At 33.8% G+C, this 20,151-nt stretch overlaps 1 protein-coding gene across 1 annotated transcript in view; it reads left to right on the plus strand.

Moving 5' to 3' along the window:
• The window catches only part of mtmr6 (myotubularin related protein 6), a 26,762-nt gene extending 8,839 nt beyond the window's left edge, over positions 1–17,923 (plus strand). The window contains 12 exon segments of the mRNA NM_199791.1: positions 243–405; positions 3,298–3,455; positions 6,714–6,842; positions 8,414–8,548; positions 8,629–8,761; positions 8,837–8,946; positions 11,244–11,369; positions 11,450–11,499; positions 11,912–12,112; positions 12,179–12,313; positions 14,157–14,283; positions 16,993–17,923. Coding sequence (NP_956085.1) covers positions 243–405; positions 3,298–3,455; positions 6,714–6,842; positions 8,414–8,548; positions 8,629–8,761; positions 8,837–8,946; positions 11,244–11,369; positions 11,450–11,499; positions 11,912–12,112; positions 12,179–12,313; positions 14,157–14,283; positions 16,993–17,313 — 1,788 coding nt within the window. The 3' untranslated portion in view covers positions 17,314–17,923.
• The last annotated feature ends 2,228 nt before the right edge of the window (positions 17,924–20,151 follow it).

Consider the following 20,151-nt stretch of genomic DNA (forward strand, 5'->3'; position numbering starts at 1 on the left):
TTGTGTTGTATTAATTTGCTTTTATTCATTGTAATTATTTTTATTTTTCAAAATAAAGTGTGAAGTCTGTAATGAGCATCAGATTGTAAAATTAAATATTAAATATACTTTAAAATCGTTCTTTTTTTTCTTCATAGTAGAATAGTTTTAAATAGGACTGCGCAATCGGTGACCTGGAAATGTAGGAAATTGTAGTTTGTTCTCCTAACCCTGATCTCCACTGCATGTGTTTGCTTGTTCAGATCCTGCATCACCACATCGCCTCCGTGGAGAAGCTGTCCCTTACAACCACTGGCTGCCCACTCCTCATTCAGTGCCGAAATTTCCGAGTAGTCCACTTTGTGATTCCAAGAGAGCGGGACTGCCACGACATCTACAGCTCTCTGCTTAGGCTTCTGAGACCGGGTGGGTAAAATCCACTCACTTTAGTCACTCAGTCAGAATTCATATAATATAAACAAATTACAGCGGCTCAGTGGTTAGCACTATCGCCTCACAGCTAGAAGCTTGCTGGTTCAAGTCCCGGCTGGGCCAGTTGGCTTTTCAGTATAACAAACAAATAGTATAACAAGCATAACAAATGAATAGTTGGCGGTAGGGCTGTTTGATTAATTGAAATCATATCGAAATTGTGATTTAAACATGCATGATTTCTAAATCACCTTACAGCATGATTTTTTGTATGCTCCCGGCTGATACTTCTCCTACAGTATGCTATTTGAACCAATCATAACACAGTGCGTCTAAACAGAGCACAAGAACAGGAGACTGATCTTAATGACAAATAGTCTACATAAACAGTCACGATGAATTCAGCACAGGAGGACTTGGTGCTCAAACAAAGTCAACATCTTTGGTGTGGGATTACTTTGCATACTGGAAGACTAATGTATTGCAGAACCAGGTCATTTGTAAGACCTGTCACTCAGATACTGTGTCTAAAAGCCTTTGGAAAGCGCGAGCGCGTCTCATCCTCCAGCATTTTAACGCTCTTAGTGCTCACGCTCTTTTGTAGTTTGTCATTGCTAAGTGACCATCGACAATTGACTCACAGAGGATGACAAACTACACAGACAAACAAAACAGAGTATGTGTGCGCAAGCCACGCGCCTTCATTGAAAATAACAAACTTGTGTATGCAAAATACATGATATGTGAACGGCCTATTTCACAGCAGCGTCACAAAGAAAAAGTCTACAATCTATGCATGGCAAAAAAATTGTGGACATGTAGAAAAGTACACGCAACTACTTAGGATATGTGGACAGGCAGAACATCGGAGACTTGCTTGAGTTTGACGGCAAACACACAAACACACAGTAAACTATTTGTTTTGCCATAGGTCTGTTCTAGAGACAATTTGTTAGACCTTTACTTGGTGATTTTTCATTTTTTTTGTTTGTTTTAGAATCGTGTTACAGGTCTTTGATAAAGATCTATATGTTTTCCTTTGGAAATATGTTTCAGATTCAGACTGTAAAATGTCTGTGTGTGTCAAAATTGTGATTAAAATCGAAATTGAAATATTGTTCTAGAAAATCATGATAGGTTTCTTTTGCCCATATAGCACAGGCCTAGTTGGTCCAGTTTGGTTTTGCGATCTTTAACCTAGAATAATACCTGCTCTGGAGCAGGGGTGCGAGTTGCGTCGTTACAAACATAGTTAGTTGATTTGGCGTTTTCCAAATCCATTGTTCCAACGAACAGTCACAAACTGCATCACAAACTTGTACGCTTGCAACTACACCTCTGGAGCCATAGTCAGAAATATAGTTCCTGGCTGTGTTCTATTCCCAGTTATCAGCCCTATGCCCTGTTCATTTAAAACATTCTAACATTTAAACTTCTAATGCTTTTTTAAAATAAAACCTTAAAGTCATTACTCTTAGGTGTAATTTGCTTTCAGAGTATTTTTACAGTTCAGTTTTAGCGATCTTCATGTTTACAATTGCGCTCCCTTCGCAGTGCACTTTGAAAACATTGATGTCTTTTTGAACACAGCCATGGCTCATGACAAAAGTGAAAGGTGACCTATTATTTAAAAGTGGCACATATCGTACTTTAATTCTTTTAATTTATAGTAGGTTATTTATTAAGTATTTGTACTGTATATGTACTGTGCTGTACTGTACTGCAGTGGTTTGCGTGTCAAATTGTAAAAGTAGACTTTTCAAAAAACAAATAAACAATATCCTACTTAATAATCATCATAATCCTCATTATTATTATTATTATTATTATTATTATGATTAAAGTAGGATTTATTTTAATAAAAAAATATGTTTATGTATTAAATTAAACATTTCTTAATAAATAGCCTTATTGTTTATTTATATGATTTATATATGATAACTTGTTAGCTTTTGTAAGTGGTTTTATGGTTTAGAATAGAATATGTAATGTTTTCAATAATATTTGTTAAAGGAAACATTGGCCCTATACGTGCCATTTACATATATTTCAATTAATATGAAACGTGATTGCATGTTTTTACCAAAACTAATACTTTTTTTTTTTTAATGCGTGTGCATGTAAAACAATATAATTTGCACAAAGACATTATGTGGTTCTTCTCTAAAGAAGTTGACTAGTATAACTAATGTGGTTCAAACAATGAATCTGCGACAGGGAAACTATAAGTTTTGGCAAACACTCGTCACTACATCGTTCTTTTCTCAAACGATGCATCTTACTATGATAGTTCAGCTGCGAGTTAAGTCGTTGTTTGGGGAAAAGCACCCCAGGTTAGCCGTTTAGCATTCGTTACCATGGCGATGAAACCTGATCAAAATCAATCCACCTTCTTGGGGCTGAAATCCAAGAGTTTGCTCAAACTAAACCCAACCTCAAAACATTATGCAATTCTGAGTGTGCCTCACACAGGTGAGTGGGCGTGACAAACCACCTGTAGAAACACTCTATAATTCCCCCTCCCACTAAAAAACTTGCACTTAGTTCTCTGAGCACTAACAGTTCCTTTTTATAATTAGCACTTCCTGTGTGTATTGCGTCTTCGTGTTAAATCGCTGAATGCCTCCTTAATTGTAAGTCGCTTTGGACTAAAGCGTCTGCTAAATGACTAAATGTAAATGCAAATTTTCTGAAAGTCCCATCGGGGGCCATTAGGTCTTAGCCACCCTCTGTTTTTCATTTTTTGATTGGACGACAGATACATTCATGCTTTGTTAACTCCAGGTCAAGGACAGGTGGACACCAGCGCAAAACTCCAGATGGCCGCCTGAATACTTTTGACTTTCACCTTTTGTGAAGTTTTATTATGTTTGTTCTGTTCGCCAGTGTCCTACGACGAGCTGTACGCTTTCTCCTACAACCCAAAGCAGAACGACCAGCAGAGAGAGGAGGGCTGGCAGCTCATAGACCTCGCGGCTGAGTTTGAGCGGATGGGTGTGCCATGTGACCAGTGGCAGCTGACAGATGTTAACAGGGACTACAAGGTATGATGGGAAGGTTAATTAGTGGAACATAACCAACATCGGCTTCTCACAAGGTTCCCACGCTTCTTGAAAGTGCATGAAAGGCAAATTCATGGTGGCTCAGTGGTTAGCACTGTCACCTCACAGCAGGAAGGTCACTGGTTCGATTCCTGGCTAGACTAGTTGGCATTTCTGTGTGGAATTTGCATGTTTTCCCCGTGTTCGCATGGGATTTCTCCAGGTGCTCCGGTTTTCCCACAGTCCAAAGACATGCGCTATGGGTGAATTGAATAAACTAAATTGTGTGTGTTTGTGGGTGGGTTGATGTTGGTGTTGGTGTGTGTGTATGAGTGTGTTCGTGTGTTTAAAAACCCAATCCTGGAATGCAGCTGAAAGGGCATCCGCTGCATAAAACATTCTGAAATAATTGATGGTTCATTCCGTTGTGGCGACCTCTGGAATAGAGCCTATGCCAAAGGAAAATGAATGAATTCAAGGCCAGGAAACTACTTAAAAACAAACGCAAGTTCTTGAAAGTGCTGGAATTTAAGGTTCAAGGTGTTATTTTAACAACTGGACTGTTCTGCTTACAAAAACTGAAGGAAAACTGAGAAATTCTTCATTTAAAATATTACATTTAAATCTTGTAAAAGAACAATGACAACAAAATGCACACTTGAACCCTATTTTACAAACTGCATTTGAATATTACCAGTTTTGAATTCAACAAATTGGAAATTAATGGGGCTTTAAAACGTTTTTGAATCTGCTGTTCATGAATGTTTGACGTATGATGTTTGACCTATATTTGGAACTCATGAGGCTGTTAAATTGCTTAAAATAGAGTGGACAGAGTAGTATTAGAATAGAACTAAGGTTTAGTTATAAATAAGCAACCTCACTGTATGTAAAAGTGCTGATGGGGTTTGCTGATATGTTAATGAATCTGGTAAATCAGTCCGTTAAAGGGTGGTTCAACCAAAAATTGAAAGTTCTGTCATCTTTTATTCACCATTCACTTGTGCTAAACCTGTTTCAGTTTCTTTTTTGGTCAAACACAAGGGAAGATAATTTGAAGAATGTTGGAAACTGGTAACCATTGCCTTCTGTAGTATGTTTTTACTATGGAAATCAATAGTTACCTTTTTACAGCTTTTTTCTGAATATTTTCTTTTACTCATAAAGGTTTGAAACCATATCAGGGTGAGTCAATTTTTATTTTTTTGAGAGAACTATGCCTTTAATGATTTAATGGTTCATTCATGATTTAAAATATTGTGCCACTTGCTATCACTAATGGGCTATATGCACAGCTAGTGTTTTTCAGCCAATGATGAACTTCCGGTGAAGTTTTCACTTTCCTTTTACAGCATTGATGTTGTAATGTGAATATAATAAATTCAGTTAAATAGACGTAAGCATCCATTTGGTTATTAAAGCTTAAAAAGAGACAAAAGACCGTTTAAACGCAGGCTTCATCGTTCTTTGTAGGTGAGCGCTGAAATTTCATCGAAACTACTGGGGTGACCTTAATTTGCAAATTTTAAAGACATGAAAAAATATAATTAATTGCAGTGCTTCGTGTTTGGTCTGATACCCAGTTTATATTGAATCTCAGCCAGGCAGTGAAGAGCACTGTTTTTAAAGAAATAAGATTTTGTATAGGATGTCAACTAACTGGAAGTCCTGAGGGTGGCTGACTGAATTTAAAAGTCTGTGTGCATATACCGCATTGACATGGTAGTGTAACTTACAGAAATTTACACTGAATGAATCTTATAACGACCCTGAACAAAGATTTTTTTTGACGAATGGGATCTTACGAATTCACTGTAGGTACAGATGTAAATCAGCATAATTACTGCCAATAATGATGCTTTATTTTATGTGTATTTAAAAGCATCATTCAAAATTACAGTTTTTATTAGAATGTACAATTCTTTGATATTCCTGATACAACTACTGCATACAGCAAAATCTGAACTGATTAAAACTAAAATGTTACATTTATATTGTAGAATTGTTTAGTTGAGTAATCATTTCATGAGTTGCATCTTGAAATGCTATATTTTTTGACAGTTTTGAAACGGTGCTATTTAGAATAATTTATTGTTTATTAACAGTAATTCATGTCATGCTAAATATAAAACAAAGCCTTAATATCCAATGGAAAAATATAACTATAAAATGTATTAAAATGCTAAACTCATCAAAATATGGAATCATTTCGAAGGATTTCTGATTAAGGAAGCTGATACAAATATGTTGTCTGTGAAACTTGTATCACCTGCTATTAATGTGCAATTGCTTTGATACCTTTATATTGTTATTATGTACAGTTGAAGTCAGAATTATTAGCCCCACTTTGATTTTGTTTTTCTTTTTTAAATAATTCCCAGATGATGTTTAACAGAGTAAGGACATTTATCATGTCTGATAATATTTTTTCTTCTGGAGAAAGTCTTATTGTTTTATTTCAGCTAGGATAAAAGCAGTTTTTAATGTTTTTAAAACCATTTTATGGTCAATATTGTTAGTCCCTTTAAGCTATATTTTGTTTCTGATAGTCTCCAGAACAAACCATCGTTATACAATAACTTGCCTAATCCCTGTCCTGCCTAGTGAACCCAATTAATCTAGTTAGGCCTTTAAATGTCACTTTAAGCTGAATAGAAGAGTTATTAGAAATGAGTTATTAAATCATTGAAGTTATGTTCAGAAAAATTCTCTCTGTTAAACAGAAATTGGGGAAAATAATTGAGAGTGGCTAATAATTCTGACTTCAACTGTATGTATGTGCATTTATTTATTTTTATATTTTCTTTTCTATTATTATTATTATAATTTAGTACGTTAAAAGTTCCTAAAATCATTACAATCAACAAAATTGTTTAAAAAAATCTTAAATCACTTAAATATTATTGAAACAAACTAAATTTAAACACAAAACTGAATATTTCTTTTGTCTGTTTTTAAATGCAAAAAATGCTTCACTTATTCACAATAAAGTCTTTATTTTCTATTAGAAATGAGACACTTTAAAGATCCAGTGGTGTTTTAAAATATAGTCACAAGTCACTATAGTCACTTTTTAATACTTCTCATTGGTTGAATAAAAAAAGTCTAAAAATGGATACTGTCCAGTGACAAAACACTTTAGATTAAAACGTCATTTTTGAAATTATACTTATGAATATCAGAGCACAGTTTCCACTAGTCAACTCTGGTATTGGTTTTCTTCAGTGCTAATAGATAACAGGCTCTAAATTCTTTTCTCAGGTGTGCGAAACATATCCCAGAGACTTATACGTCCCCATTACAGCCAGTAAACCCATCATAGTCGGCAGCTCCAAATTCAGAAGCAAAGGCCGCTTTCCTGTCCTGACCTATTTCTACCAGGAGAAGAAGGTAAAGACTGTTCTCATCTTTCACCACTGTTTGGAAAAAGAAACCAGTTGGTTGATAAGCAGATTTTGTTCCATTAATTCATTAAAACAAGTCCCACACAGAAATGGGCGTTAGTTGTTTCTATTGTGTTGTGTTACATTTAAGTATTGAAAAGCAAACAGGTTATGGCTTGTCAACACACAGAGGCAGTTTATGTTAAACATACACACCCTTACACACATGAAACACACAACATGCCACACAATACATCAATCATGGTGTTTCCAGATCGGAGTCATTTTACTGGCAAATCCCAACTGTTTGTTAGTGGCTTCTTGTCCTTTTTAGTTGGTCCATCAATAACTATGTTTCCATAATTTTTTTTTATAATTACTGCTAAGCAAAGATTAATAGAGATTAATCCAAAATAAAATTTTGACATGATGTATGTGTGTATGTTTTATATATTTATCACGTTTATGTGATACACGCATACACAGAAACAAAACTATACAAAACAATTTTGTTACATAGATATTTACATATATATTATTTATCATATACACATATATTTTATATCTAAATATAAATAAACATTTTCTCAAATATATTCAAGCCTGTGTGTCTTTATATGTACATAGTAAAGATGCACGGTACACACACTTTAATGTCAAAACAAACTTTTATTTTGGATTCATTTAATCATGATAATTTCTAGCCCTACACTAATTATAATAAACTTATGGGCTCAAATGTGTCTGATATATGTTTAATCTGATAAAATGATGCACATAATTTCAATAGAAAATTTTAATTATAATTGTAGATAAAACTAATTGTATAATTGGAAGTGCCCATATTTATTCTCTATAACAAATGGGATCGAAAATGTTTTATTCATAAATGTTTTGTACATTCATAATAATTTTCAATTTGTGCTTGACATAAACTCACAACTTTGGATGGAAACATAACTACTTGTTGAGTTTTGAAGAAACATTTGTTTTTATTATTCAATCAAATATTTTTTTAGTTTTAGGGAAAGTAAGTACGTAGTAATTAAAAAAAGAGATTGCAAATAAAAAATATTTAATTAAAAATAATTGTCAATAATTATAAAATATTTTGCATTGCAAAAAATAAATAACTGATGCCGTTACCACAATTTTCATTACACACACATTTTGCTCACCATTTCTGCTGTCTTTTGTTGCACATCTAGAATCTTTGCTTGAAAAAATTTGAACCCATGTATGCTGGAGTTAATATTGTGTCTTATTATTCAAACAGTTTTAGGTACATTGTAATTAAAAATAAAAAAACATTTAATGAAAAAAATGTCACTGATAAAAAATAATAAATAAGTCCACTGACGTGACTCATGTCATTCCAGACCCATAGGACATTTTGGAACTCAAATGAAGATATTTTTTTATAAAGTCTGAGAAATGTATTTCCCTCCATTCATCCACAACCTGTTTGACATTCAGAAATTGATTAAAAAAATAAATCCAAAGTGTTTAAATACAAACTCTACAATCTGTTTTTATATTATACTCAAATTGCTGGATATTTTTGTTTGATTTCTCCAGGCAGCAGTGTGTCGGTGTAGTCAGCCTCTTTCTGGCTTCAGTGCTCGCTGTTTGGAAGACGAGCACATGCTTCAGGCCATTAGCAAAGCCAATCACAACAGCCGAAATATATATGTGATGGACACGCGACCTAAGGTACAACATCATGGACGTTATTCTTATTTTTTGGTAATCATTGAAGTGATCACAGCAGTTACCTTTTGTTGTTTTTGCAGTTGAACGCATTGGCAAATCGAGCGGCAGGGAAAGGATATGAGAATGAGGACAACTACTCCAATATCCGCTTCCAGTTTGTGGGCATTGAGAACATCCATGTGATGAGGGGAAGTTTGCAAAAGCTTCTAGAAGGTTTGAAATGTTTAAAGTAGGACATTTTGGTTTATTTAATATTTGGTGGATTGTCAAAGTGTTTTTTTCTTGTAGTGGTGGGAACACGCTCCCTTTCTATGACTGATTATCTGGTTGGACTGGAAAACAGCGGATGGTTGCGTCACATCAAAGCCATCATGGATGCAGCTATATTCCTTGCCAAAGTAAAACTCCTTCTGAATGCAGTGTTATGCCACTGGTTTGAAAATTTTGAAAACTTTTTGCATCATAATGAAGTTAAAAACGAAATAACTTAAATTAATTTGATTAATTATATGATTAATTATATTTATATAAACTATTTATTTAATTTAAAAAGTAAAATAAAAAAAATTATTTAAAAAATATAATCCAGATAAATCACTAAACAAAATTAGTATAAAAGAAATAACAACGTGAAAATGTTATCAGGGCGAGGCAGTGGCACAGTAGGTAGTGCTGTCGCCTCACAGCAAGAAGGTCGCTTGGTCCTTGGTTCGAACCTCGGCTCAGTTGGTTTTTCTGTGTGGAGTTTGCATGTTCTCCCTGCATTCGCATGGGTTTCCTCTGGGTGCTCCGGTTTCCCCCACAGTCCAAAGACATGCGGTACAGGTGAATTGGGTAGGCTAAATTGTCCGTAGTGTATGAGTGTGTGTGAATGTGTGTGTGGATGTTTCCCAGAGATGGGTTGCGGCTGGAAGGGCATCCGCTGCACAAAAACTTGCTGGATAAGTTGGCGGTTCATTCCGCTGTGGCGACCCCAAATTAATAAAGAGACTGAGCCAAAAAGAAAATGAATGAATTAAAAATGTTATCAAATATTTAGAATAATTGTAGAAAACTGTTAAAAAAATAAGGCGACGTAGTGGCGCAGTAGGTAGTGCTGTCGCCTCACAGCAAGAAGGTTGCTGGGTCGCTGGTTCTGGCATTTCTGTGTGGAGTTTGCATGTTCTCCCTGCATTCGCGTGGGTTTTTTTCCAGGTGGTCCGGTTTCCCCCACAATCCAAAGACATGCGCTACAGGTGAATTGAGTAGGCTAAATAGTCCGTAGTGTATGAGTGTGTGTGGATGTTTCCCAGAGATGGGTTGTGGCTGGATGGGCATCTGCTACGTAAAAATGTGCTGGATAAGTTGGCGGTTCATTCCGCTGTGGCGGCCCCTAAATTAATAAAGGGACTAGAAAATTAATAAATGAATGTTACAAAAATATTAAGTATTATTCAAATAAATAATTCAGACCTTCACAGAATCCAGAAATACAAAGATACAAATTATATAAATAAATAAAAATGTTTATTTAAACAAGTAAAGTAATTAAATGAAGTAATCTAATAAACAAAATACAACAATGAGTTGGAAAAACAAATCAATAAATTAAATAAGTAAAAATAATTAAATGTATAGATAAATAGCTTAAATGTGTTTAATTCATCTTTTTTAATTAAACATATTTATTTAAACTTTAGTTAAAATAAACACTCAAATTAATACATTAAAATAAATACTCAAATGTTTAATTAAGATTAGTCACTAAACAAAGTTATTCTAAAAGAAAGAAAGAAACAAATAAATAAAAAATGGATTTTAATTATATTAAATATTTAGCATAATTCTATAACAATTGCTACAAAAATATTAAGTCTTATTCAAATAAATAATCCAGAACTTCACAGAATCCAGAAATACACAAAAAAGATACAAATTATATAAAAATGAATACAAATGTTTATCAAAATGATTTAATGAAGGAATAAACACAATACTGTAATTAATTTAAATATTAATTGTAATAATTGTACTGTAATTAATACTAAATATTTTCTACCTGATTTTCACAGCATAAATTAAATAAATAAAAATAAAGTATATAAATAACTTAAATGTATTTAATTAACCCTATTCAATTAGCTGTATTCATTTAATCTATTTTATTCATTTTAAAAAGTAAAATTAAAATAAATAGTAACAAATATTTAATCAAGTCCCTAAACAAAACTTGTATGAAAGAAATAGATAACAACGTGATTAAAATGTTATCAAATATTTAGAATAATTGTATAAAACTGTTTCAAAAATCTTAAGTATTTTTTAAATAAATTATCCAGAACTTCACAGAAACCTGAAATACACACAAGATACAAATTATTTAATATAAATGAATAAAAAATCTAAGTAATTTAATTAAAAAATAAACACAATACCATAATGAGTAGAAAAAAAATTTATGTAACTCAATCAAAACAAAATATTTTACACCCGATTTTTCACAGTATAAATAATGAAATATATAATAATTTTATATGTGAAATAAAAATGTGTAAATAAGTGAGTTGACTGAAATATTGCTCATAAAAGATTTGTAAGATGATGCAATCTAGTAAAGTTTGCTGGGCTTATATTTTAATAGTGTTATTAGTTAACAATGCCAACTCTGTCTGGTATGAATTGAGTAGATTAGTGAGGAATGTTTTTGTAATACCAGGCTGTGAGTGTGGAGGGCGCCAGTGTCCTGGTGCACTGCTCTGATGGATGGGATCGGACAGCTCAGGTCTGCGCTTTAGGTTCTCTGCTGATGGATCCATACTATCGCACCATCAAAGGTTTCATGGTAGGAACCTTTCATAGATTCAAGCTGACATTTGCCATCTGTCTCTTCCTCCTCCTAATATATCTTCCTCTCGTTCTCAGGTACTCATTGAAAAAGACTGGATTTCCTTTGGACACAAGTTCGCAGACAGGTCAGCACATGTTTCTTTAACATTCCAGTTGGAGAATTGGTTCAATTGACTCATTAAAAAGATCCAACTCAATGATTCACGCTTGTGTTTTAATCAAAATGGACATTAGAAGTAATTTGTTTCTTTGATAATCATCATTTTTATTCATAAAAACATCACTCACCTGCTTCAAAACATTGTAGAAATACGCCGCATAAGTTTCCCTCCTCTTTGACTTCTGTTTAGATCTGTATTTTGTCCCCTGGCACTTTGTCTTTCTTTTTTAATCCTTCATTAAACATACTGGATATTCATATATTAATAACACCAAGCAACATTTGAATCTCAGATCTCAAGCTGGCCTTCATTAGCCATTTATTTTTTATGATAATGAAAGTAACACTGGAAATAATCTCCATGTCCTTTTCCGCAGGTGTGATCAGCTGGACCCTGATCCTAAAGAAGTATCCCCCATCTTCACACAATTCCTAGAGTGTGTTTGGCAGCTGACGGAACAGTTTCCTCAGGCTTTTGAGTTTAGCGAGTGGTTTCTCATTCAGATCCACGAGCATATCCATTCCTGCCAGTTTGGCAACTTCCTGGGCAACAGCCAGCGGCAGAGGGAAGACCTTCAGTGAGTAAACAAACAGTCACGTTCTTCTCATCTCAAAGCCTTTCATTTATTTGAGTATGATTGCAGGTTGAAGGAGAGGACGTATTCATTGTGGGCTCACCTTCTGAGTGAAAAGCAGAACTACTTGAACCCCGTGTACAGCCCAAGCTTTGCAGAATCACAACCAGTTTTGGAACCATCCACTCAGGCCTACCACTTCAAGTATGGAAAAGATAAACATTTATGTTTGATTTTTCACATGTTATGATGTAGGGATGCAACGATATAGAAATTTTGGCCTATACTGATTACTCTTTACTTAACCAATATAATGGGTGATATTAAGGCTGCACGATATTGGAAAAATCTGATATTGCGATAATTTTATTTGCTGCAATTATAGATTATAATAATATATAAATGAATATATGATAATACATATATGAATAAAATTAAATGGCTCTATTTAAAAAGATTTCAATAATTTAGATGGACTAGGGTGATTGAGTCTTTTTCTATGAAGTGAATCTGATACATTGTTAATATTTTTAATATAACGGGCAAGATTTTTGTATACATTTTTGCAAAAGACTCCAATACTAGCTATTTTTTTGTTGACTTTAAGTCATATATTTTATCTTTAAAAGGCATAAAAACTAAATCTTTTGATGTATAACCTTATATAATTTTCCTCTTGTTTTTGTCAATTATTTAATTTATAATGATTTTATTTTTCTCTATTCCTTATAATGTAACGTGTAATGTAACACCATTTCTGTATTTTATTGTTTTAATTTAAAAAGGTTCTGCAGTCTTTAATTGTTACTGTTTTTGAAATCAATAAACAAAATAAAGTGTATCAGCATTAAATACAATAAATGACTTCATAAATCAATCATACGAAGTATTAAAAGTTAAATAAACAGTGCTTTATGGCTTCCTGTGGAGGCTAAGTGTATTCAAATACAAAGATACATACAATCAAATGTATGTGTGGTAAAATGTGGTAAAACATGGTCATCATTGTATAAATAATTTGATAGAATATTATGAAAATAATATCTTTATATTTTTTAATATTTAATAAATAATCTAATCCTGCCATATGACATACACACATACACACATTGCGATATCGATGCTAAATAATATTTTGCTCAGCCCTAGGTGATATATATATATATATATATATATATATATATATATATATATATATATGTATGTATATATGTATATATATATATATGTATGTATATATATGTATATATATGTATGTATGTATATATATATATATATATATATATGTATGTATATATATATATATGTATGTATGTATGTATATATATATATATATATATATATATATATATATATATATATATATATATATATATATATATATATATATATATATATATATATATAGTGATAATCTTATATAACTGCTAATAATAAACAAAAGGCTTATATTACATATACAGTTGAAGTCAGAATTATTAGCCCCCTTTTGAATAATTTTTTCTTTTTTAAATATTTTCCAAATGATTTTTAACAAAACAAGGACATTTTCACAGTATGTCAGATAATATTTTAGCTTCTGGAGAAAGTCTTATTTGTGTTATTTTGGCTAGAATAAAATCAGTTTTTATTTTTTTTAAACATTTTAAGGACAAAATTATTAGCCCCTTTAAGCTTTTCTTTTTTTTGTTAGTCTACAGAACAAACCATCATTATACAATAACTTGCCTAAATACCCCATCCTGCCTAGTTAACCTAAGCAACTACAATAACAAAATAATAGATTTTATTATTAAATAAACTAAAATCTGTACCTTTAATTTATATGTATGCATCATAATAAAAATAACACACATTTGTGTATACATATAACATCCTCATGTATCCAAATAAGCAATACGATTTTTTCTCGCTTGTCATTAAATCCCCTATATACAAGAAACAGCTTGTAGTCTGTCCATGTTTTTGAGGTCACATATACTTAATGTAGATTTAATCTTAATTTACTACTAAAAATGCTGTTTTTTGTTTTGTTTTGTTTTTGAAGGTTCTGGAGGAACATGTACCATCAGTATGACCGCTCCCTGCACCCTCGGCAGTCCATTCTCAAAAACGTTCTCACCTTGAAGGAAAGCAACCGAGAGCTCGAGGGCACAGTTCAAGCCCTGAAGACTGTGAGTTCACCTCAGGAATTTGCTTAACGGATCAAAATTAAGCCTTGAATGCTCACTTCCCATGAAATAAGCATTAGTCATGGATTTGTGTGTTGCAGTACTACTTACCGGATCAAAAGACGTGAGTAAGAACAAAATAAGGCTGTGAAGGAATGGAGTACTGTTTAATTCATAAAGTACTGTCATAACATTCAGGGCTGTGTATTATTGATGAATCATGTTTTCTACAGTTCTGCACTGAATGTTTTTTGGATAGAGAATGTCAGCTGAACTATTTATATCGAAGTCTGCAACAGTACTAAATGTTGATAGTACGGTATTTCCACACTGACTACATTTTCTACAGTCTAACAGAAGTTACTGAAAAAATATGCAATACTAAATGACTACTCATTTAGATTTCCACGTATGGGAGACATATTCATTTAAAACAGATTATTGTAATGAACATTTAGGTGTTTTCTATATCTCAGTGATAAACTTACTGACCATAATGATAATAATAAGAATAATAACAAAACAACACCAATAATAATAATAATAATAATAATAATAATTTAGATTATTATTATTCATTCATTCATTTTCTTGTCGGCTTAGTCCCTTTATTAATCCGGGGTCGCCACAGCGGAATGAACCGCCAACTAATCCAGCAAGTTTTTATGCAGCGGGTGCCCTTCCAGCCGCAACCCCTCATACACGACGGACAATTTAGTTGACCCAATTCACCTGTACCGCATGTCTTTGGACTGTGAGGGAAACTGGAGCACCCGGAGGAAACCCACGTGAATGCAGGGAGAACATGCAAACTCCACACAGAAACACCAGCTGAGCCGAGGCTCGAACCAGCGACCTTCTTGCTGTGAGGCGACAGCACTACCTACTGCGCCACTGCTTCGCCGATTATTATTATTATTATTATTATTATTATTAATTATTAGTTATAAGTCAATAATATATAAATAATATAGCAACATTAATGTAATTAATCATATTAATATTTCAGTGTATAAAATAATTATCATAATCATTAATATATAATTATAGTGTTCTACTATGAATAATCATTTGATTATAAAGATGCAGGTTTATTTAAATAAATAATCTCCTCATCCACCACCAGTGTGTAGCATCCACCTGAAAGCAACCTAGCTTTCCCATGTGGTCTCCCATCCAGGTACTGACCAGGAGCAGCCCTGCTTAGCTTCAGTGGGTGACCATGTGAGAGTTGCAGAGAGCTAGCTGCCGACTTTATTAGTAATGGAATTGTTTTTATATTTATTTATTTACAAATTAAGCCACAACAGCAACAAAGTAATACATTAATTATTAATAAAAAAAAAACAATGTGTAACTTTAATTTATATGTACAGTTGAAGTAAGAATTATTAGCCCCCCTTTTAATTTTTTCTTTTCTAAATATTTCCCAAATGATGTCTAACAGATTCAGGAAATTTTCACAGTATGTGTGATAATATTTTTTCTCATGGAAAAAGTCTTTTTGTTTTATTTCGGCTAGAATAAAAGCAGTTATTAATTCTTTAAAAGCCATTTTAAGGTTAATATTATTAGCCCCTTTAAGCATTTTTATTTTTTTTGATAATCTACAAAACAATCCATCATTATACAATAGCTTGTCTAATTACCCTAACCTACCTAGTTAACCTCATTAAATGTCACTTTAAGCTTATAGAAGTGTCTTAAAAAATATCTAGCAAAATTTTATTTCATCATGGCAAAGATAAAATAAATCAGTTATTAGAGATGAGTTATTAAAACTATTATGCTTAGAAATATGTTGAAAAAAATCTGCTCTGCACTAAACAGAAATTGGGGAAGAAAATAAACTGGGTGTAATAATTCAGGGGGGCTAATAATTCTGACTTCAACTGTATGCACAGGACACGTAAAAAGCCTATTTTTACTTTGAAAAAGTAAGTAAACCCGTTGCCTTAAAAGTTGACTTTACTTTTACGAAGTCACTAAACCCATTGACTTAACTTTCAGAATTATGCACATAGATTTTTACTTCATAATTATAAGACGAGTTTACTTATATATAATTATCAAAATTATATAATTGTCAAAATATCTGCTACATACAAGAAACAGCTTGTAGTCTGGCCATGTTTTAAGGTCTGGAAAGGATTCTTACATTGTTCTTACTGTGATAGTCTCCTTTCACCTCAGAGTGTCTGTGGATCCTTAAAAAGTGTTAAATTCCTTAGTATAAAAATAAGGCCTTAATTAGTCTTAAGATAAATTAAATCTGTGTCTCAAAGGTCTTAAAAATGTGATCAAACTGACCCTGTAAAAAGGATTTTGTTTCTGTTTTGAAATCTACCTAAAATCTTTTTATCCGTCTATTTGTCACCCAGATGAAATGGGCAGAACCCTGTAAAAACACAGGAATTTTGTTTATGCACGCAGAGATTGGGACTATATAATAGATTATGAGTTAACCTGTAAGCTGCGTCAACCTGTACATAAATAAATGAATAAGAACCTTGGGGTTTAGGTTTACACAAGCCTAATTTTCCACCGGGGTCAAGATCTGTTAACGGCAATTTGTTAGAAGCTGTTTTGGATGTTTTTTTTGCAAATTCAGTACCATGAAATTGGTCTTAAAAAGTCTTAAAAATAACTTTTAGAAAGCTGCAGATACCCTTCACCTGAAATGATGTATCTCCTCCTTTTCTGTTTCCACAGAAGCTGCAGAATTTAGGTGTGAGCACGTCTCCACTGAAGCCCCAGACGCCCCCGAGAGAGCGCAGCCTCCCTCCCCGACCTCGCTCTCTCATTCTGGGCGCTCCTCTTCTAGGCCGAAAGGACGTGCAGCAGGACGAGGATGAGGAGATGTTTGCAGAGGAGGCCCGAGAGGATCCACCAGCTCTCACTGGAGGAGAACGGACTGTAGAGGGCAGCAGTGCCACAGAGAACGCTTATACAGAGCTGCCTGGATCATTCGGCTCCAGGAACGAACCAGCCATGGTCACGCTGGAGTTCGGGGTTGCCAGAATGACCTGCTAAAGACACGACACACAAGCTCATTTTTTCAGATTCAAGGATTGCAGGTGGACTGGAGATGATCAAGATTTGTAAACTCTGTAGTGAGAGAGAGGATGTTTGTTTGCGTGCGTATGTGTGCTGGTTTTTGTGGTTTTTGAGGACATAAAATTTGTTTAATGAATACTGTAGGTATTATAATGTTTATATGGTTTACGAGGATGCACATTCTGTCCTCATAATTCAAAATTGTGTAAAAAAATTATACCTAATAGAATTTATTTACATAAAAAATGAGGGTTGGGTTTAGAGGTAGGGTAAGGCCATATGATAAGCTTTTTTGACAGTATAGGATATACAACGCCTGTGGAGAGTCCTCATAAACCACCATAACCAAGGTGTGTGTGTATGTATGTTTTTATGTGAGCTGTTTACGTGATTGCATTGCTCTCATGTACAATAGATGAAGAGATCAATTCAGAGGTGGATCCTTTAATGTAAATTCATTGTTATATCTGTCGATTCAAATGCCATTTTGGTCATCATCTACAGCTTGTTTTTTGTTTCGTTCGCCCGATTTTTTTAAAGGATGTCTATAGCACTAAAAAAAAAGATTAAATGAAGAGCTGATGGATTTGTGACTCAGATCTTTTTTTCACGAGTTCGCACTGTTGTCGTTTTTGCATTTATAATCATTACTGCAGTATTTGAAACAATGCAATATCGCTTTTCACAGACTAACGTGAACGATTGAGGGAGAAATCTCTGAAAATGATAACATTGATTAATCAATACCAGAAGACAAAAATACTGTTAAATCTACCTGAAGAATGGTAAGCGCTGTTTTCATCTGTACATTTGTTCTGCTGTATTTATTAGTGTTTTTGGTAGTAATTTGCTTAGTTGTTTATTAATAGTTTAAAATTTCTTTAAGAGGTCACACTTTACAATATAAGGTTCCATTAGTTAATGTTACTTGATGTATTTAATATTATGAACTAAGAATGAACAATAGTAGTACAGCACTAACTAATCATAGTTCAACATTTACTAATGCATTATTAAAATCCAAATTCATGCTTTGAGGTGCGCGTGAGGTTATTTTTATTAACTAATATTAACAAAGATGAATAAATACTGTAATAAATGTGGTGTTTGTTCAGGTTAGAAATACATTAACAATAACTAATGCACTCTTATTGTAAAGTGTTACCAGTTAAGCTAACAGTTTCTTCTGTAATACTAAAATTGGAATTAAGATTTGTGAAATTTTGTAAGAATGCTATATAGCAAATGATTTATTAGAATGTTACATATTTTGCTTATTTATTTATTATTTTTCAGCTGGGCCAGTGAAAAATGATATACACTCGCTGGCCACTTTATTAGATACACCTAATTGGGTTGGACCTGCTTTTGCCTTCAGAACTGCCTTAATCCTTCGTGGTATAGATTCAGCAAGGTACTGGAAATATATTCCTAAGAGATTTTGGTCCATAATGACATGATAGCATCGTGCAGTTGCTGCACATTAGTGGACTGCACATCCATGATGTGAATCTCCTTTTCCACCACATCCCAATGGTGCTCTATTGGATTGAGAGCTGGTATCTGTGTTGGCCATTTGAGTACAGTGAACTCATTGTCATGTTCAAGAGACCAGTCTGAGATGATTCACGCTGTATGACATGGCACATTATCCTGCTGGAAATAGCCATCTGAAGATGCGTACACTGTGGTCATAAAGGGATGGACATGGTCAACAATACTCAGGTAGGCTGTGGCGTTGCCGCGTTGACACTGCTCAATTGGTACTAATGGGGCCAAAGTGTGCCAAGAAAATATCCCCACACCATTACATCACCACCAGCAGCCTGAACCATTGATACAAAGCAGGATGGATCCATGCTTTCATATTGTTGATGCCAAATTCTGACTCTACCATGCGAATGTCGCAGCAGAAATTGAGACTCATCAGAGCAGGCAACATTTTTCCAATCTTCTTTCGTCCAATTTTGGTGAGCCTGTGCGAATTGTAGCCTGTTTCCTGTTCTTAGCTGACAGGAGTGGCACCCGGTGTGGTCTTCTGCTGCTGTAGCCCATCCGCTTCAAGGTTCGACACAGTTGTGTGTTCAGAGATGCTCTTCTGCATACCTCAGTTGTAACAAGTGGTTATTTGAGTTACTGTTGCCTTTGGTCCAACCAGTCTGGCCATTCTTCTCTGACCACACAGAACTGCCGCTCACTAGATATTTCCTCTTTTTCTGACCATTCTCTGTAAACCCTAGAGATGGTTGTGTGTGAAAATCCCAGTAGATCAGCAGTTTCTAAAATACCCGTCTGGCACCAACAACCATGCCTAGTTCAAAGTCACTTAAATCCTCCTTTTTTCCCCATTCTGATGCTCTGTTTGAACTGCAGCAGATCTTCTTGACCATGTCTATATCCCTAAATGCATTGAGTTGCTGCCATGTGATTGGCTGATTAGAAATCTGCGTTAACGAGCAGTTGGACAGGTGTACCTAATAAAGTGGCCAGTGAGTGTATATTTCAGCATAATGACTGTCACTAAACTGAAAATTTAGTGAACTGAAACATAATATTTTTGGTGCTCCTCCTCTCATCTTTCATGAGTGGCGTGGCTACGCATATTTCACCCAATCTGTTAAACTGAGGTCATCTGAGAGTGTTTGGTTTTTGATTATAGATTACCAAATCAAACGGTTTATTTTCAGTGGATTAACTTGCACAGATTTATTGTTCCATCAATGTGCGCTAGCAAAATATACACTGACAAATTTAGATTTCATGCAGACTTTAACATTGAGCCATGCATGCTTGAGCAAATGGAGATATTAAGCC

Source organism: Danio rerio, chromosome 24 (genome assembly GCF_049306965.1).
Source record: "Danio rerio strain Tuebingen ecotype United States chromosome 24, GRCz12tu, whole genome shotgun sequence".
In the NCBI taxonomy this organism is placed as follows: domain Eukaryota; kingdom Metazoa; phylum Chordata; class Actinopteri; order Cypriniformes; family Danionidae; genus Danio; species Danio rerio.